This window comes from Parambassis ranga, chromosome 9 (assembly GCF_900634625.1).
Source record: "Parambassis ranga chromosome 9, fParRan2.1, whole genome shotgun sequence".
Classification (NCBI taxonomy): Eukaryota; Metazoa; Chordata; class Actinopteri; family Ambassidae; genus Parambassis; species Parambassis ranga.
In genome coordinates this window covers 9,215,656-9,236,143 of record NC_041030.1, presented here as the reverse complement: position 1 = coordinate 9,236,143, position 20,488 = coordinate 9,215,656, and the positions used below count along the sequence as shown (strand labels likewise).

The window sequence follows — 20,488 nt, the reverse complement described above, 5'->3', positions numbered from 1 at the left end:
ATATTAAAATTAATTTCACAATAGAAGGATTCCTAAAAAAATACCAGGCTACCCCCAAGTGGTGAACATGTATAACTGATGCTGTACATAAACAATGGGAGTCATTTACATTTGGAGAAGCCGTCCTGTCGCTGTTTCAACAAGCAAATGACGACGTGATTTTAAAACAAAGCACAAGTCTTTAATTGGCCATCTCATAACAGATGCTGAGTTTAATTACTTCTTTTCTAAAGATGTATCAACCGACACAAAACCAACACACGGCAAACACAATATTGACAACCTGTTTTCCATTACATGTACATATTAAGTTCAATGCCATATTTACAAGTTCTACTTAAAAAAAAAACCTCTCTGCTTGTGCATCTTTGAAAGTGTCAGCTGAACAAAAGGCAAGGGATGGAAGTATAAAAATCTCCTTCTTCTTCTGCTCTTTTTAACAGTAGAGTGGTTAAAAGGCAACAAGGTAACTGTCCGCTCTCCATCTCACACACTCAGCCGCAAACTCACACAGTCACAAACCGGTACACTGCTCAGTGGGGGAGCCCTGCTCACATCCATACACTCTCAAACATGTCACAGCTCGTACATGATACATAGTTATTTGCTGTACACTATGACTACTGAACAGTCCAGATACTGAAAAGTCTGGATACACACTTGGTAAAAAGCGTTGTGCAATTATACCTTAATGTACTATTTTTGCAAAAAAAGCACACAGAGACCATGAATGAGGCAGACAAAAGGTAAAACATTAAATTCTGTTTGAAATAAAACACACACACACACACACACACACAAAAGAAAATAGATATTTGCGCTGCACATGTGGCCAGCACTTGAGAGACCATCGCTGTAAAAAGATAAATAAAAACACGCAGATGCAAGATCCAGTAAGTCCATGTAGGAATCCATAAAAAAGGTGCTTTAAGTCAATAGTTGTACAGCTGCACGATGATCAGAGGAGGTTTTCCAGTTAAAGATTCAGAGGCGGAGAAATGACCTACATACTTATCCGAAGGCATTTTAAGGTTAAGAAGTCAAAACCCTCAATGTAATTTCTCTGCAAATTACAGCATAGGACTATTTAAAGGCTTATATGAATATGGCTTGTAGATATTTTGGCTTAAAATACAACGTTTTTAAATGAGTGACTAACTGACAGGCTCTCGTTTTTGGCTTAATATTTCTGGGAAATATTAGAGTTGAGCGTTAACTCTCAGATGATATGGCATTTATCTCCAACATTTCCCATTGACCTGAGCACATCCAACCCATCTCACTTCAGTTTCAGCTTTAATTTCACATGGACTCATTTCAGAAACGATCTAATTTATTTTAATTTCCTGCAGGCCTGTGTGCATCTAATATTCTGTGTTCTACTTTCAAGCTCATCCTGTTTTTGCAAGCTGATCCCAAATGTTGCTTTGGGTTTTCTTTCTGTTAAGTTTTTGTAAAGCCCCATTTGTTCACTTTGGCTGATAAGGCCGGAAAAGTGCATTGACCTAACGGCCCTAAGGCATACTGACTCATACACAAGCAAACACAAACATCACAAAAATATCCACCCTCCATTTATAATAAAACACCTTCTCTCTCCACTTGACATTGGTAAACATCTCTGTCACTGTTAATAAATTAAAGGTTCAGCAGTTCACATTCATCAGCTGGCTGTGTGTCTGTATCTGTGTGCAAGAGATTTATGGGTAGGTATGTTGTAGAGTTCACATTGTTTATTGTTGTCCTGTGGCTTTTTTCAGAAGCTCCAGGTCTTTGCGTGTTTGGACTGCAGGTGGTGAACAGCCATACGCCTCCAAACCCAGAGGCAAGTAGCGCTCCTGCAGCCCCAGGAAGTCATCCCCTTTCCCAGCTTTTAGTGAAACCCACGAAGGAGGTGAAGAACCACCCTGGAAGCCCCAAAGTGCCAGACTCTCTGTGGTGAGAGGCAGAAATAAAGTGAGTGTGAGAAAGAGAGGTGTGAAATATAGTGACTGGACATACACAGGAAGCAAAGTGAGTGTGTCACTAACCTTTGCTGTGTAGCTCAGGAGCTTTGGCCAAACCAAATGAGACCAGATATGGCGCTAAACCAACCAGGCCTTCTGGCTGCCCTCGGGTTCCCATGAGCACTATCGACCTGGAGAAAACAAACGTGTGTGTAAATTAATTACTGCAGATTTTTTCATTAACTCACTAAGCTGTAACATTTCTACATCCACATTAGATATGAAACACGGATGTAAATAGGAATGTATTATTTTCCTCTCACCTTTTTGGTATTCCAGTTTTTAGATCCTCCTCCATCTTGGCATCCATTCTTGCAAAAAAGGTCTTCTTGGTGACTTTTCCGGAACAGGCATCCACTGTGACCAGGAAAAATCCAGCCTGTGAGAAGGCCATGGTCATCTCATCCACCTGTAGGATAACAGAACAAAATAGGTTAAAAACCTTGATTCATATAGACATTATATAGTGACTAGATTTGTTTTATGGCCCATCATGCTCACAGTGATAAAGGAAATGTTATCTCCTCTCTGCTCCTCTTTGTTGCTGAGAGTCTTGACTTGCGTCTGGAGGTAGGAGGTCCATGGCTCACTAGAAAATGCAAGCTGAGACAGAAACACACTGATTTACACTGGTGATTTGCATTTTATGCAGCTAAACAGGGGTCATTTTAAAATGTAGCAACACAAACCTCTTTAGCACCACAGGCATTGCACGGTTGTGTGTTTAGAGTCGGCATAGGCACCACTGCTGAGGGAGTCTTTGTATACTTGGGGTAGGCCTTTGCTGTACAGTTACAGATCTGTTTAGAGGACGTAGTGGCCACGACTTTCACTCTTTCACATCCTTTTTTTGAACAGTAGCTGTGGCTGTCACGGCCCTGCCGAGCTCGAAGGTAGAGCCACAATAATCTGGTTAAGGAATAGTGAGAAGAAAATAAAAATCCAAAAACGTGAAGGTCTTTGATGGCAGAAGTGTGTATGTGTGTGTATATTTGTGTGTGTGCAAGAGGGTTAAAAGCAAAACTCTCACCCTGCAGTTTGGTCAAAGAAGTACTTCCTTTCCATTGGTTTCTTCTCCAGCTGTGCAAGGGAGGAAACAGTGCCATAGTCTGTAATATCATCAAATGTGTTGCTCTGCCTGTCGTAGATGTCAGCCATGATCTGAAATGTGGTGTCTGATGGGTAGCAGAGTCCGACAAGCACCCAGTCGTCTCTGAGTAAGAGAAAGAACATGAGTACATTCTCTGCTGTTAATCAGGTTTTACAGCCCAGAATAGCTAAAAAAGCTACAACTTACTTATCAAAGTTGATGAGAGAGAGGACGACCTCTCTAGGTGCAGGACCACTCCAGTGCAACGTGTAGCTCTTGCTCATCATCAGGATCGGCTGATACTGCTGAGACAGCGCCCCCTGGCTGTTAATCCCTCGTAGTACCAAAGGAGAGTCAGGGTATTCATCCCTGTTAATGGATAAACTAAGGCTAGAGGCTCCTTGGGTTTGAATGTACACCTACGAGAAGTAAAAGAGTCAGTGAGATCTTTTATGTTTGAAGGACAAAAAATAAACAATGAGGTGTCAATCCTGCCGTGATGTACCTGAGAGTAGCGACCGCTGCAGGTCACTGCATTCCACTGGGCCATTTTCACACAGCCAGGATGCTGGATCAGGTAGTTGTCTGCACGGCCAGAGTAGGTGTCGCTGTAACCCGTGACTGAGCCGTCCAGATCATGAAAGATGGAGTTTTTGTCACCGTCCAGGTCATTTTCTTCAAACCACTGTCCGGGCCGACCAAAGAATGCCTGCAGGCCCACCTGTGGATATTAAAAATGTAAATCTTATCACCAAATTCAGGGTGTTATTATCCTGTAGTAAATATCCGTCCAGTGTACAATCTCCAACACAGCTGCATATTTCTGCAACACGATAATGTATCCATTTGATTTACATAATTTTCATAATAATAATCTTTGTTGCCTTAGGAAGGAAAATCAGCCTGGTATTAAACTTATTAATATAATCTAATTTAGATTTCTCACACACAAAAGAGTTCACTGACATGGCAGGAGGACAAGATGTTGCAGTAATAAACTCCCTTTTACACTAAATGACCCCTTGACCCCTGACCCCTGTATATTTTCCTAGATTGATTGTTGTTTTTTTCCCAAATTATGTTTATGGGACTGAATATGTGTTAAGAATGCATATATTAATCTAATAAATAGGGACACCACATTTCCTAATAGACAGTGCACTACACTGGACCACCACCAGAGGGCAACAATGAAATGCAATATTTCTCTGCAGCGACTAACATGGAAGGTGGTTCCCCTGTGGTGGTTTTCCTGTCTTCTGTTTTCCTCAGATAAATCCAAACTCTAACAGAGCTAGAATTATAATAGGATCTAAACAATACATGGAGATTGTTACAGGAAAAAAACAGGAGTAAACTAACAAAGCCACTGCTGCTTGGTTATAGCAGGGTTGTCCAATAACCGGAAGGTTGGTGGTTCGATCCCAACTCCTCCCTAGTCACTGTTGTGTGTCCTTGGGCAAGGCACTTTACCTGCATAGCCTCCAGTGTACGGCACTGGTGTATGGCGCTCTTTGCTGGGCTGCCTTAAGCAATTTCCCCATTGTGGGACTAATGGTTTCTTAATTTCTTAATAATGGTTTCTTAATTTTAATTAAAAAGGAAGAATTAAAACTCAGTGAGTGAAGTGAATAATACACTAGGTCAAGCTATGAGATAAAAAAGGAGCATTAATCACCAAGTGTTCACCACTGCTACCCAAACAGAGCACAAAAGTGCACAAAACACAATAAAGTAAGAAGCAAAGGACAAAAGCATCTAAGAGAGGGAAGAGCTGACATAAATAAGAACTCTGAACAGGTTCACATATTGCATCGTATGTTCAGAAAATACAATGTTCAGTATAATATCAGCAGTTATGTCAAACCAAGATGTTTACTCACAGTAGATTGAAAGCTGAGCTGAGACAGGTTGTTTCGTGGGGTGAGCTGCCAGGTGTTCTTCAAGCTGAATCCCACAGCACTGGTGTAACGTTCTGGGGTGGGAATGAATCCACGAAATGTACTCTGTGTAAGCCGCAATGGACCATCATAAATCTGAAAACCTCGGATTGGGAAAGTCCTATTGATGGGAGATGGTGCAAGAATAGACCACAATGAGACAATAAAATTTGATTTTAAAATATTTGTTTAAAAACAAACTGTTAAAATCGTGTTGAAGAAGAATTTAGATATTTTCTCTGAACTCTTGTTCCTATCTTCTCCCTGGCAGAAAAAGCTGTTTTGGCTGTAACCACAATGACGCCAGACAAACCAGCTCAGCCAGATGTCACAGTGCGGTCAGGGAGTCTATAAAATGGTTGTAAAGTTGTAGCCAGCGGTCAAAAGCTGACACCCTGGTACTTAAAACTAAAAAGGCACATAGTCTGTGTCTTGTTCCAGTTGCTCTTCTCTTATGTAAAAATGTCAGACAGAAAAGAGAGCTCCCAGGAGACCCAGAAGCGACTTTAAACTCTCATTAGTACTCTTCACTGACTCAGACTTGGCATTGCATCAGACTGAATAAAGGTCTTTGTATTTGAAGACCAATTAATAATGTTTCCAGTGAGACACAAGTGATTTGAGACAGACTTTGGTCATTGTCAAATATGTGTACGATTCACCTGATACACCACTGTCTCCTGAAGCTCTGTCAAGACTCAAATCCTTAAAATCTTGCGCTTATGTAACAAATTTCTGCAATGAGTTTTCCATTCCTACGAAAACCAGTTTTTCATGAAGTGCCTAAAATATCACTGTAGGGAAATCTGTCAAAACAGAACTTCCATTCACAGGTCCACCTCCAGGCAAAAGCAGCTGTAAGCAGCCTCGTCTGTCCAGCTGTCCAACTATTGGACTGCCTTGCTCACTCTCGCTTCCTTGTTTGTTTTTCCCAGCATATTTTTCTTTGGCAACCTTATTCCCTGCAATTCCTGAGAAACCTCGAGTTTTGTCCATTTCTCAGATGCATCTTTCCTCCATTTATTAATGTATCTTTTACTGTTTGCTTCCACTCACCTGTTCCTAGGCAGTGTCCTCATTTTTGCATCAGTCCCTCCAATTCCCCAGTATTTATTCTGTCCTCCATTGGTCCCTCTGTTTCGACTTTCACCCACAAAGAGGGACTGTGTAACTTCCTGGCTGGAGCCTTCATCTTTCGGGTAGCTGCCATCACTGCAGGATAAAATGATTGAGACAAATATGCATACAGTGTATGTAAGCATGCATCCTGTCCCCCGGACAGGGAGAGAAGAAAAGTATGTAAGGCTGTATATCATCATAACAGAGTGAATACACACCTGGCAAAAGACAATCCTACTCCATTGTCAGCAAAGCTGTTGAGACATGTTCGGTGGTCAATAAAAAATAAGAGACTAAGTAGGCAAGTCATTAAAAACAGCAGAGAAGGCCATCACAGCAATTTGCAGGGGGATTACATCATAATTCCAGCAAAACAAAAATCATCCCAGTGTACTTGGTGGTGACAGCAGTTTTTTTTTAACCTCTGGGCCTCAGATGAAAGAGCTGCTAGTCTGACGCAAACTGATGAGAGTGTATGAGCCGTCTCACCCAGAATTCTGGATGACAATGTCTCCACCTCGAATCCATGCTCCTAAGTCATTGTTCTTGAAGGAGATCAGATTGTCGATGACAGCGGCCACCCGAGGTTGATTTGGATCAGCATTCTGGTGTGGACGGAATCTGAAAACATACACACACACAGGAAGAAACATTTCTATTGTTGTCATTGTTTCATCCTTACCACAAACTTTCTCTCTGATTTTTCAGAACACATGGTAATAATGTAGGACAACGCGCAAACTAGCACATACACAATGATTATTATTCAGTTGTTAAATCATTATTTTATAAATCTGCAGTCATAATTGATAATAACCAAAAGATTTGAAGCCCCACTGTTAACTCTTACTGAGCCCTCAGGCAGCGCTTATTACCTCCCACACTACATCCCTAAATAAAAAGATTTATTATATAGCCACCACCCAACATATATTAAAACATAAACTGTACAAAGTTGATATTACTGCTAAGAGGAAACCAAACTGTAGTGATCAAGGAGTTTGCCCTCTTTTTTTCGACACTTCAGGCCATTAGTTTTAAAAATACTTTGTCAGGGACCAAAGTGTTGCTCGAGGGAGAAGTGTAACCTAAATGTGGAAGTTAGATGAAAGTCACAGAACCGCATAAATCACTAGAAATCACTCTGAGTTATCATCAACTATTGTTTTTTCTTATAATCATTCATCACAAATCCCCCACCCCTCCCCCCTCTCATGTTCTTACACACATTTTAACATTTAAAAATCCTCCCTCTCATACCTCTGTGCACACACAGACATACACAGAGCACAGCCAGCAGTCCCAGTGGGCACATAAGATTTTTTCCATCTAGTTGAGGGCTGTTTTTGGGTAGGGAGCTCCAGAGTGGAAACTCTATCTGTGAAGCCTTGTTTTCTCTGTCAACACAAACCTGACAGACCTTCCACTAAAATGCAGCAACACACTATAAAGCCATCTATCTATGCCTGTCAATGGTCATATCCTGGTGGATCTACAACAGGGGTGTATTAATAACTTAATTCATACACTGGTATTGACAGTGGCATTAAACAAATACATTAGAAAACCACAAATACCCTGTATTTACACAGTGTAACTAACACCATGATGCATATGATAACCCCATATAGGCCCTTTAACAGTGCAGAGGTATGGGCTATGTGCACAAACATACACACAGTATACTAGTCAGTAGCCATTAATAAAGAGCTTAATAATCAAGATGTTCATACTTAGCATTAGTTTAAAATCTTTGCACACAAACTCACCTGGCACTGTTATCTAAACACAGGTATTCCCGGGGGTCTGCCGCACTAGCATTAGTGGTCTTCACTCCTTTATCAATGAACAGCCCTGCCTAGAAAGATGAAAGCATGATTGCAAGTACAGTAAAAGATGAAATATAGAAGAGCACGGGTCCATTTTTTTATGACTGACATAAACAAGTCCACATTTTACAGTGTGGTACCTGAGGCAATAATAAATGCACTAAATTTAAATTCTGGCCTGAGAGTGAGAAAATCAATACTGTACACGCAGGAACAGAATACAGTGAATCATTTATGACGTATATGAAGCTATAGAATATAAACACTCCATAACATATGGATTTGTATATTTAAAATATGAATTGTAAAATAAACTGAAGTGGTGTGTGGAAACCTGTGTGGAGTTGGTCTTGCGGTATAAGCGAGGTATAGTCTAAAACCTTGGGCCTCCTTCCTCTATAAGAGAGGCTGCTGTGGTCAGACTGGACAAAGAACTTACAGTTCACCTGCCCGACTTCTGTCATTACACAACAGAGCACCATTGTAGAACCTCGCATGTGTGTGCCTGTCTTTGGCAAGAAGTGAGTAAGCAGAAAATTATGCGTGATTTGTTTTACAATTTATAAACACTGTATTTCTCTTGTCTGTATAAACCCATTATACAAACCTTAAAGTTGGAGTGTACACGGTTGTTGTAAAAAATTCCCAGAGGAGTGAGCTCAGCCTTAGTCTCTGGTACCGACCCATGAGAGTCTCCGGTCGAGGAACTGTGGAACACAAACCATATGCCAGCGTCCTGGAACAGGAAAAAAGAATGCAAATTCAATAATACAGCATGGGCAGGACAGAAGGTCATGATATTTTCAGACTTCTTGGGTCCTGCAGGAAAGACACAATTGTGAACACATAAGCTCTCTTTGGCTTATTGTAATTTGTAGTTCATAGAGACAACATTAATATCACAGATACCCCCTACCAATAATCTGCAAACTGAATAAGTTTCCCCTGTGAACAAGATTAGGGATCCTCTTCTTCTACTCTAATATATTATAGGTCTGACTCTGTTATTGCACTCCTCTATCAAACACTAAAGCCTTTTAAGTCCTATTTTATTGATGGATCAAGTTGTTATGAGCATCTTTAATTTTGATTCACATATTCATGCATTTAATATATCAATAAGGGAGCTCTTCTTGAAAGTGATTCATTTTTCCTAACATAACTCTGATCTTACCTGAGAACCAGCAGCTGCATTGCTGATGAGATTGTTGTTGGGATTGGCGATCCAGAATGTTGAGACTGCCCTAGAGAACAACCCCACCACACACACAAGAAAGACATGATTACATAACCATGAACAGAAACACATATTAAAAAAGGCTGGCATATCAGAAACTATAACTAATAAGGAGTAGACAGACATCAAACAATCTCATGATCCTCCTAAATTCCTTCAATAATCTGCCTCTCCAACATAAACCTCAGACAGAGACAACTCTGCCAACACACACACACACACACACACACACACACACACACACACACACACACAACCTCCAGGAAACAGACCCTGCTGATTCTCTCACAGAGGCTCTTTTCTGGTTTTTGCTACATAAAAAACATCCCACGGAGAGGAGAAGTTGTTATTGCATGGATAAAACCACCCATACACAGTAGTACTGACACTTTTATCTGTCTCTCACATGGAATGTCTGCACTATCTCAGTAAGTTTCTGAAGCTGGCTGTGACTCTGACATGGAAACATTTCGACGTTTAGAAGAAAAACAAATTATTTTCCTTCTTAAAAGGAAGCTGTTTGCCTAAGAGTGCTTAACAAGACCCGGCCGAAGGTATTTTATATTAAAAGTGTATTAAAAATAGACTCTTTCTCTTTGTTGCTACATATAAAAATGATTGAAACCCTCAAACACAAAGAACAAAAAACAGATTATTTACACACGCCCACACTGAAATGTATCCGGTCATGGACTTCTTCTTAATGATGGACCAGAAACTCAAACTCTCGTTTATCAGTGTGCTCAGCTTTGCTCATATCTCCAACAATAAACATACCAAGTTACATCCTTATCTCTTACTTGCACTCTGTACTAGGGGAGGGAGTATAGCCCTTGAAGACTTTGTCCTTGATGCTGGTGCAAATGGTCTCATTGCGATCAGTGGGCAACAGAGTCCCGGGTCGAGTCAGCAGGCCAAGGTTGTGGTAGAAAGTGTTTCGTTGCTCAATACCATCTTCAAGGAAAAAACAGTGACCCAGGGTGTCGTAGCCCACAGTGTTCTTTACCTGGATCAAAGAAAAAACATATGAAATAAATATTACTCAACTAATCAAAGTATGAAATGTGAAAATCTCTTTAAAATCTAAAGTTTCGAGCAATCTCAACTCTGAAGAGTGGATGCAGTGATTTTGTTGTCCAACAATCAGTGCATGCAAAACCATGGCACTTTTAGTACTGATAACTGCCAAGGGTTACAGTGAGTGAAAGGATTGCAAAATAAGGCCCAAAAATACTGGAATCATCCTTTAAGAACAAAGAGAACAGAGTAGGACAATAGCAGTGCAGTACAGAATATAAATCACATTATATTGTATTTACAGCAGTTCCCTGTCCAAGGATTTGTCTGGCCTTGGCCACAACATCTGCAGCTAGATTTGCCCGCAGCCCTACAATACTTAAAATTCCTGAATGTATTTCTTTATTATACCCCAGCTGAAGCCGTGTAGAGAAAAGATGGTAAAACACAGCTGTGAAGGAAAACACACAACAAGAAAATATTCACACAGGGTCAATATGCCAGAGGGGAAACAGGAAAAAACAGCAGAGTCAAACAATGTTGAATTCCATTTCCCTCAAAGAAAAAACACTTGATTGCCTCAAAAAACTATTGTTAATCCATCAACATTTGACGTCAAGAAAGACACGCAGGCGGTACACACAATCCCAGGGGCCATGAAGTTTTAGAAAAGAGGAAACAAGCAATAAGATTACTGATAATAATGTTACATCAATACATGCTTACCAGCAGGCCATTGGTGGCATGGATGGTGAGGCAGCGGGAGAAGGAGTGGTGTATGGAGAGTCCATCGATATAGGTGGGCTCCAAGTAGCCTCCCCTCTGGTCAACATCCCCACACATGTGGAAGTGGAGAGGGTAGCGGCCTTTCTCTCGCTGCTGACCCATGTTTTTCAGCTCCACATGGGACAGATGCACTGACGAGAAGTTACCAAAAATCTATTGATGTTGGAGCCAGAGAACAAGGACAGGCCAGAGTGTTGGAAAAAAACAGGGTTTTAAAGATGATCAAGTGAAAACAATGGAGCAATTACAAACCATAAAGTATGCTATGCTGGCCAATACAAGGTTTGTCTCGAGGTTTCCAATAATAAATATGAGCTATAGCTCGGTTGGTACCTTGCTCCAGTGAGTCAACCACTTTTAAAATCACTGATGTTCATAAATATGATATTTAAACGCACTAAAGAGATACAAATCAAAAACTAAACACACATACAGACGCACACTGCAGAGTCAAGCATAATTGCCAATGAATAATACAATGCGAAAACTCTGTACTATGCTCTCTAGGAGGTCTTTTTGTGGGTATGGCATAATCCCCAGGCTCTGGTTCCTGTTAAGGAGGTATTGGCCAATGCTTTCAGCTAACTGAAACACACCCTAATACACACAGTACTGACCGGCTCCCTCATCATTGCTCTCCCTGTCTTTGACTTAAACAAATACACACATTTATACTAATTGTCTGAACCGTATACACTAGTTTATGAAGCCCAATACTTGCTGCATATGCATCCATCCAAGATACACACAACTTCTTTCAGTTGATAAGAATGACAAAAGCTTTTCCTTATCCAGGTTTAGGCAACAAAATAAGTCATTGTGTTTTTCTGTGTTTATTATGTTTAGCTCAAGGGGGGGGCAAATTACATAGAGTCTAAGGAATGTTATTGTGCATTTGCCACCAATGTGAATGAAATTGTACCATCATTCACCAAATTACAGTGAACTTAATGACTATGGAGTCCAAGTGAGGTGAGAACATGGTGCTCCAGTTATTACCAAGTATGGCCTTAATCTGTCTTCTGTGTCAGTGTATGTTTAGATTTACAGACTGAGGAGTAAACGTCATTCATAAAAGTTAAATCTCATACACATTTATAACTTATGCCGACTATCTTAGCCGCATGGAAACTGTTAAGCAAGTCATTGCAGAGCAGTAACCTGAATAATTAAAGTCATATTGAAACAACAAGACACATACATTAGCAAATACACACATATAGTCCTAACAAGGGCCTGTGCTGTACCATGCACACAAAACACACCTTGATGTGGCCTCCAAAGGTGTCATGGTTGTAGAACTGGCACATGTTGTTTCCATAGCAGGAGTTTTCCATTTCTCCATAGATGAGAATGTTTCTTGAGAGCAGAGCCACTTCAGCGCGCATGTCGACGCCATCGATGATCTCTCCAACATGGTTAAACTGAGGCTTTCCTGAGCAACACACACAATCGGATACATTTTTGGTTAAATGTTACTATGAAGACAACAAGGAAAGGGTGCAAGTCAATAATTTATATGAGTACAATATAAGAATGCAGCAAGCAGGGAGCATGGGTCACAAATAACATGAACATAAAATACATAAAATAAAATGCTGACTCATACAGGTGTTGGCAGTTATTTTTGTCTGAAAACAGTCAACCACAGGAAGCATGCACCTACTCACACATTAACTTAACACATGCAAAAAGCAATCAAATACATACAATACAAATTAATCAATACCCTTGTCGACTACATGCAACTGCCAGTGATAATGCATAGCAGTGCTCCAGCTGCTCGGCCTTTCCTTCAGGCAACAACACAAAACCGGGCACACACATAAATACACCCTTCTCTGCAGGAAAGGAGGTGGTTGTTTGTTGACAACCGCAAAATGAGATCAACACACTTTCTGAGAGTAGGTGAATGTGAAGCAAAGGGAATACCTCCAAACAAACACGAGGTGATGTTACTATTAGAACATAAGATGACAATATTCTTGCAATAATTTCATATCACAGTCACAGCTGATAAGGAAATCAGATCCCACTTTCTTCCTATATGGCTTTAACTTACCCTGAGACCTAGTGGATGAGCTGCTGTTCATTCAAATGTCAATATTTTGCAATGCATCACTATTAGGAATATATGCAATAAGGGGAATTGATAATCTTTGAGTCACACAAAGGAAAGTAGAAAACATGGAAACACAAGCCCAAATCCACCAAAAGTCACCTACTGTCTGTATGCACTGTCCTCTCCCTCACCTTGTATCCTGACTTGTCGGCTAGTGCAGTGAGGGCAGAGCAGCAAGGTAAACTCCTCAGCCTGGTACATTGAGTAGTCTGTACTGGCCATTACAATACGATCCCCTGGTTGCCAAGTCTGCTGCACTTCATCTTGCAAATTTAGCACCACTTGATCCACAGCATCCACCTGGAAGCCAGAGATGGGAAAGCCTGTGGGGGAGAGCATAGTGTTTAAAAGAGGCAAAAGAAAATAATATGTACTGCATGCATTTTTGCAGAAAAATGGATTTCATCATAAGCCAGTTCTCACCAGTCTTCCACTCGCTGTAGGCAGTGACTGAGAAGGCATCTCCATCCACAGTGGTAAAGTTGCGTCTTGCCACAGCTCTCCCACCTGTGTCGTGGTTTTCGTGTTCCCGAACACTCTCTGAGCATGATGCATTACCACCACCTACCACAGAGACCAAAGCCCACGCCTGTCTGCAAAGGGATAGAGAGAGAGGTAGGAGAAAGACAGAAAAGAGGAAGTCATAAGTCTTACACGTCTGTAAAAAGAAGCATGCAGTGTACCTGAACAAAAGTCAGCACACAAACTCACAGCTGCATTTAAAGTTTTAACTTTACCCATAGTCTTGCTGTTGTACATCAAGTGCAGTTTATGAGATAATGACTTTGCAGCCTATAGCAACATGTTCAAAGACAACTTTTGTAGCAGTTACTAGAGGCAGCTCCAGAAAGAGTGGGCCAAGCTCAGTTCAGGGAAATTTAAGTAAAAATGTCAACAGGATCTTAAAGATGCATAAAGTCTCAGCATAAGGGTGGCAATGTTTCAATCACACACGTAAACATCTTCCAGTGGGAGGCACAGACACTGCAGATCATAGCAGACAGACACTTTGCTACTCACTACTGTGACAAAAGCAAGCGCCTGTAATAAGCCTGAGGCAGGACAGGAGGTGAAAGAGTAGCAGGCAGCTGAATATCAGAGGAAATGTCAGGCAATCATAAAAAGACAATGAAAAGAAAGAAAGGATATCAGAGGTCAGGGATTACAAAAATGATGACAGAAGATTTCAGATTATTCATACAACTCTGGAGAATTATGGGTGTACCTGACACATCCCAATAAAATTTATTACACTCTTCTTCCATGTCCTCCCCCTGTCATTCCACTGCAAAGCTGGAAATTGTATTTTAAAATGAGATTACAATGATTAAATAAGGAGAGGCTGAAACCTTTCAGCTGAGGAGCTAAAGGGCGTGGACGGCGAATGGGACTGGGTGTGATTGTGAGGGCGTGTGATCTATTGCAACAGCTTTGGATGCTTCAAATGTCATGACCTTAGCTTCCTAAGAACAGTTTTTTTCCTTTGATTGTCCAGTTTTAACAGAATGAGCCGAAACAAGCACAGAGCGTTCTAATGGTTCAACTTTCATCAACACATAGGGACCCTGACCTTTTCGCAAAACTTAACCATTGCTGTGTGTGAGAACCCATGGAGTGATATCTGCATTGGCAGCTGTTCATTTAGAATGGAAGACAGTGATCTCAGCAGAATTATCCGTTTCCACTGAGGCATTGCTTGGCCTGTTGCACACACAATAAACTATCCCAAATTCAACTCACTTGCATACCTAACTTTCATAAATCAAACCAAGATGAGTCCAATGGTTAGACACACAAAGGGAAAGGGGAAGGTTTCACCTTTTCCCTTTTGCCACAGCCATGATGTTTATCAGCCTTTAACAACCTGACAATAACAGTACCGTAAATATGCAGAGGCCGGAGGTGAATTCACTACAGACCGGCAATGGTTGTGTATTTACGCGTGTGTAAATGCTCTCTAGAGAGACAAAGATTAAAGACAGAGGGGTCAACAGACACATGGCAGGAGCTAACACATCTATGCCAGGAAGGAAATTTGACACAAAAACCATTTGAGGTATTTGGGTAACGGGGTTGTGTATTTCTAACATGAGTGGTAGGTCACAAAGTGTCACTACGCTGACACACTAAACCAACATCATAATTGGTTTTAACATTTTTGTTTCTACAGAAACTAATCTGTACTTCATCATTGCCCACTCACATGCCTTTACCACCCATGTCTTTCAGCATAAAGTTACTCAGTCTGTCACAGTGTGACTTTAATGACACATTAAACTTCACCCTGTCACATAAATACATCAATTCTTCTCAACCACACACAAAATCAACAAGAAAAAAAACAACACCAAAAGGATCAATTAAAGGTGCACAACCTTCACTAGTATGCACACAAAAGCACCTCTGCACAGCATGGTATTATCTGGGTTATTTAAATCACTCTACTGTGGATTTGAGGGGATTTGTTTGGAAACTTCTGTGCTGCCTGGCATCCACCCCCCAAAAGCGAAATGTGACACTGGAGAATCTGGCACAGCACATGGCTTTTCAGTCAACTAAGAACCCCACGAGGCTGAGCTGCAAATAACACAGCAATGAACTCAAACAGAGACAGCAGGAAAAGTCATGCAGAATAACCAAGTTCTCTTTTTGAGAGCTTGAGAAAGCAATTAGAACAGGACTACATCCTGGATGTGTTTCTGGTATCTGTCGGTGTGAAGGAAAAAGCAGAGGGTCATAAAATCTCCTGAACTGCTACTTTTTTCACAAATCCTGGAAACTCTGACTGTAACCCCATTATCCTGTTCGTGCTTCCTCTTCTGGTGGAGCACGATACAGCAGAAACAGGAAGGCAAATAACAGTAACAGTTACATGAGTAACATTCAAAATGAAAATGACATGAAAGAGGATATTTTTCCGGGACGGATGGGCTTAGAACAAAATAATGGAACTATCAGTTCATCAGCTTGAGTCTTCAAAGGTAAGGGGGTTTACTTAACTGATAAACAAAAAGAACACATTAACATTCTTTATAAGCCCCAGTAGACCAAGGATAAACAGAACACTCCCAAAGACATTCACAAGCAACACACCATTATGAACGATGAGACCTGGCACATGCTGCAACATGAACACCGTGAGCCACAGTTACACTCACACACTCAGTCACACAGCGTATATACGTATTTTACATTTATAAAGTAGCAGTGCTTACCTGTATTTGAGATCATGCACAAAGCTGCTACCCAGTTTCTCTTCGATGACCCTCTTGGTTTCATCCAGAAGACTTTTGACAGCAGAATCTCCGACAGCCAGGGCAACAATTCGGCCCGCTGGCAGGGAACGCAGCAGCTGTGTGAGCTGACGGCTGTCATTACGGGACTCGTGTGTGTCATAGCGTTCAGAGAGCAGCACGGCAGATGTGTCCTGGTCAACCACGCGCAGGTTGATACCTCGGCTGAAGTTACGCTGAAAAGCATGACCCCCAGTAGAAAGCCCTGTGGCAGGGATGCTTCGAGTCAGCAATGACCAGGAAACTCTCTCGGTGCCATGTAGCTCGAGGGTTCCACCACTCAAAACACCAATGAACTTGTGGCCTAGTCCAGGAACCTCTGGGACAGCCTTGTTATCTGAGCGGCCCATAAGGGCAATGGTAGCATGAGAGCGGTATCGACATTTGGATGACCCGATGTGAAGGGCTCCGCCATCTTCTATGAGAATGTAATGTGTTCTCAAGGTTATGTTTTTGGAGCCATCTGCATTATCTGCAAAAACTACCTGACCTGTGAGAAGTGAGGGAGATAAAGTTTCCAAAAGTTAATCAACTTAACTCAAGTTGCTGAATGATTTGCCGAATGATTTGCTTACCTCCTGACTGGATGGTGAGGGAATGGAAGGTAGCAGAAGAATCTAATCTGAATAGATTTCCCTTTCTGACAACAACAGCCTTCTCTGGATGGTGGCCTGGATTCCAGCTGCTAAGAGATGGGCTGTGATCTGGACAGTTCTCTGTAAACATGAGCAAACAAGCTGTGAACATCACACTTGCAAACAGACAGGAACATAAAAATGTACATAAATAGAGCAAAAAGAGGCAGGTTGAGAGGTGCTTTGTTTGTTAAACAAACAAACAAAAAACAGTGATTGGTAATACTGACCATCTAGTACATGTCCACTTTTGAGACTAAGGACAAGGATAAGTGTGAGGAAGAAAGCACCCAATGACACTCCAAAGCAGATCACAGTGTTTTTTCTTTGCTGGAGACTCTGAGCGCGCCCCCTGTGCTGGTTCTCCTCCGACAAGTTAAACGTGGTTTGCTGCTGTATCGACGAACCATGAGGTTTTATCGGTGGAGGTGGTGGGGCTTTGGAAGGTGGCGGGGAGCGTACTGGGGCCACTCGCCCGGGAACATAACCTGGGCACCTTTGATGGTTGCCGTGAGGCGGAGCCACAAAGACAGGGAAGCGGCTGGGGCCATCACTCGTCGGCATGGTCTATGCGTCTGCGACCTGAGAGGAGACAAGGGCAAAGGGAGAGTCATATACAAAAAGAAGTCAATCGTAAGCACACTGCTACTATATGGCAAAAGGTGCCGAAATGATGGTACTAGATGAAATCAGGGAGTGAGTAAAAATGACTTCAGACAGAAGGGGTCAAAGTGCAGGAAGAAGACTCTTAAACACATAAAATGAGAGTATAAACAGCAGGAGGCAAAGGAATCAAAGGGGCTGCTTCTGGGGAAACAGGCAATAACCCAGCAAGCATCTCTCTCCTAGACCTCCAGGTAGAGATCCTGGGAGTGGGTCTGACAAAGACTATTAATCTACTCTCCAAAAAAGTCTATATGTCTCAAGGCTGGGTTATACATTGGCTTGAACAGATAGCCACTGGCTGCCCTTGTCCACAGTAACAAAGGAGGTTGTGTGAATAATGGATCTCAACATTCCTCAGACTATGTTAACACAGCCAAAACAGATGGCACCAATTACAGTAAGGAAGGAGTGTTCTAGCTCCAGTTTGTGCTCCTTTTATTTCACACAAATCGACAAAGTAGCACAAACTGAACTGAAGCCATGGACACACACAAACCCATGTTTCCCTCGAGATGACGCTGCACTGACATACAGTAATGGAGATTTGCTTTATATACTCAAACATGAGGCTGGTCTGCATAATGTTACTGAGTTAAGTCCTGCAACATGAGAAGTACACAAACACACACACACACAGAGGGGTCGCATGGACACACCTGCACACACGAACACACAGGGGGAAGAGGAAATGACAGTGCAGAAAGAAAAGGCTTCAATTGCACTTTTTGAACACAAACACCCTGAACCGCTCTAATGACATCGGCGAGCATTACACACATTGGTTCCTGACACAAAAAATAACCACTTGGGACTCGGGGACAATCCACAAACAAGCACAAAACCACCATTGTCTTGACAAGCCAGTCATCATTTCAACCCCAGAGCAACAACAAACCCCTTCAACTCGTAAACAAAACAATGTACAATCAAGGATGCTAGACAAGGAATCAGTTATTTAAGTAGGCCACAAAATACACTGGGCGTAACGGGAGCTGCTTCACACACTTCAGTATGAAGTAACACACTACAGTCTGAGAGCCACTGTCATCAGGCGTTCACCAATCATCAGCAACTGTAACCATGATATATACACATATGATTATAGTGAGCAGAAGCTCTGCTGCTGTTTAAAACACAAAGATACACCTTATGCTTGATGCCACCAGACAAAATTTCAATACTTAAGGCTGAAGCTGAAGAAGAAAATGACAATGAAGAAACTTGCTTACTAGCCGTTAACACGGTGTACAGCTTTGGCAACATCATGTCTGAGGAGATGACAGACAAGAGCAAGACATTTGCTTAGCAATGTAAGAATATATTTGAAACAATTTAACGTCACAATATTAAGTTTCCTGATCACTATGTTTCCTGAATACATTTTTGCTCAGAATGCACAAAGAGTACTATTATGGTGACAGAGATAGATTAAATAAATACATTAAACTGTAACAATATTACTCCTCTGCCATGAAATATGACATTTAGATGTTGTTTTCATTGACATGTCAGCATTTCATTGTGTTAGTCCTGCTTATTTCTTGGGAAGAAGCCAGAGCATAATATAGACATCATGAAAATAGTGAACTCTCTTTGTGTAGTAAAACTCTATTTTGGCTGTTCACACGCTCATACTCATTAGACAGAACCTTGTGATGGGATGATCCCACAGGCATTAGTCTTTTTTTTAATAACCCCATCTCATGTTTTTATTCACATTCCTCACCATAAAAGGACCAAGCTGCTGCTGCCCCCTAACCTGTCTGGTGTGAACATAAAAAAGAGTGATGTGTGGACACCTGAGGGGTCTATTCCACTGTCTGGAAATCACACTCATCACATGGGCTGCACTGCTCCTTGAGGAGCTGATGTATGTCTTAGTAACCAGATGGGACCACTTCCTTCACTCCTCTCATATTTTCCTGATTTCTGAGCTACTGAATATCAAACAGATGTGGAAGTCAAAGCGGGACAGACCATCACACATTCCTCAGCTGTAGAATCACCCATTTCTCTGGCAGTGTAACAAACAGTAAGCCATGTGTTCCCTGTATTAGCTAACTCCAATCTATAAGAACAGTGCTGACACAACTCGAACTACTATGTGCTTGTTCTGTGCAAAACACAATGTCTTGTCTCATTTGATACTGAGTAGTCCGTTGCCACCATCACAAAAGAGGAACCTTGAAGTCATCATACAGCTGCTACAAACCGCTGTGCTACAACAGATATTTCTGCGGTTTGTCAGTGAATAACTTACGGACGCGACACGTAGCGGCACGCTGCACTTTTAAAAAGTAGCTCGGCCATTTAACAGAAACCCTCACTCTCAAGACAACAAACTCAGCGAATCCTCTTTCACCCCCCTCAGCAGCTGACGGAAGGACACAACCACACGGTGAACGACGGCTGCCGGGGCCGACGGTGAGCTCCTACCGTCGGTGAGACTGTCCTGCTCCTCTCCCGCTCTGTCCATCCGCTCTCTGCCAAACAGTTAAAGGCGCTGACCCAGCGGCGGCGGTGGAGGAGGTGGTGAGACGAATGAATAAGTTCTCAGCCTGGTAGGTTTGCGCTTTCCCGTCCCGTTTTATATACCCTTTCTTCACATGGTGTTTTTTTCTGCTGATAGGCTGTCGTTCGTCCGTCACTCAGCCCCCTGTCCCACCGAGAGAGGAGCAGGCGCGGCTTGGAGTAGAGAGGAAGTTGTGATGCGTTCAGGTACTGTCGGAAACAGCGGCGACAATAAAA

The 20,488-nt window shown here is 41.9% G+C and overlaps 1 protein-coding gene across 2 annotated transcripts; it reads right to left on the bottom strand.

The window, feature by feature from the left end:
• Positions 1 to 159: 159 nt before the first annotated feature.
• cemip2 (cell migration inducing hyaluronidase 2) lies at positions 160 to 20,447 on the bottom strand. Of its 2 annotated transcripts, XM_028413342.1 has the most exons (24): positions 20,177 to 20,447; positions 17,305 to 17,656; positions 17,015 to 17,155; positions 16,362 to 16,929; positions 13,570 to 13,739; positions 13,278 to 13,469; positions 12,290 to 12,459; positions 10,965 to 11,177; positions 10,022 to 10,227; positions 9,159 to 9,228; positions 8,592 to 8,720; positions 7,925 to 8,013; positions 6,645 to 6,776; positions 6,374 to 6,409; positions 6,093 to 6,248; positions 4,980 to 5,157; positions 3,602 to 3,817; positions 3,304 to 3,515; positions 3,037 to 3,219; positions 2,696 to 2,915; positions 2,508 to 2,609; positions 2,270 to 2,415; positions 2,031 to 2,137; positions 160 to 1,933 (listed from the first exon to the last, which is right to left on the bottom strand). In XM_028413342.1, exons 2-24 carry the CDS (start codon positions 17,636 to 17,638, stop codon positions 1,734 to 1,736), a joined length of 4,170 nt encoding a protein of 1,389 aa, XP_028269143.1. In that variant the 5' UTR covers positions 17,639 to 17,656; positions 20,177 to 20,447; the 3' UTR covers positions 160 to 1,733. The 2 variants fall into 2 exon arrangements, with proteins under 2 accessions (XP_028269143.1, XP_028269144.1); XM_028413343.1 differs by lacking the exons at positions 13,278 to 13,469; positions 13,570 to 13,739; positions 16,362 to 16,929; ... (1 more) ...; positions 17,305 to 17,656; positions 20,177 to 20,447 and having other exon boundaries at positions 10,965 to 11,155; positions 12,290 to 12,329.
• Between the last annotated feature and the right edge of the window lie 41 nt (positions 20,448 to 20,488).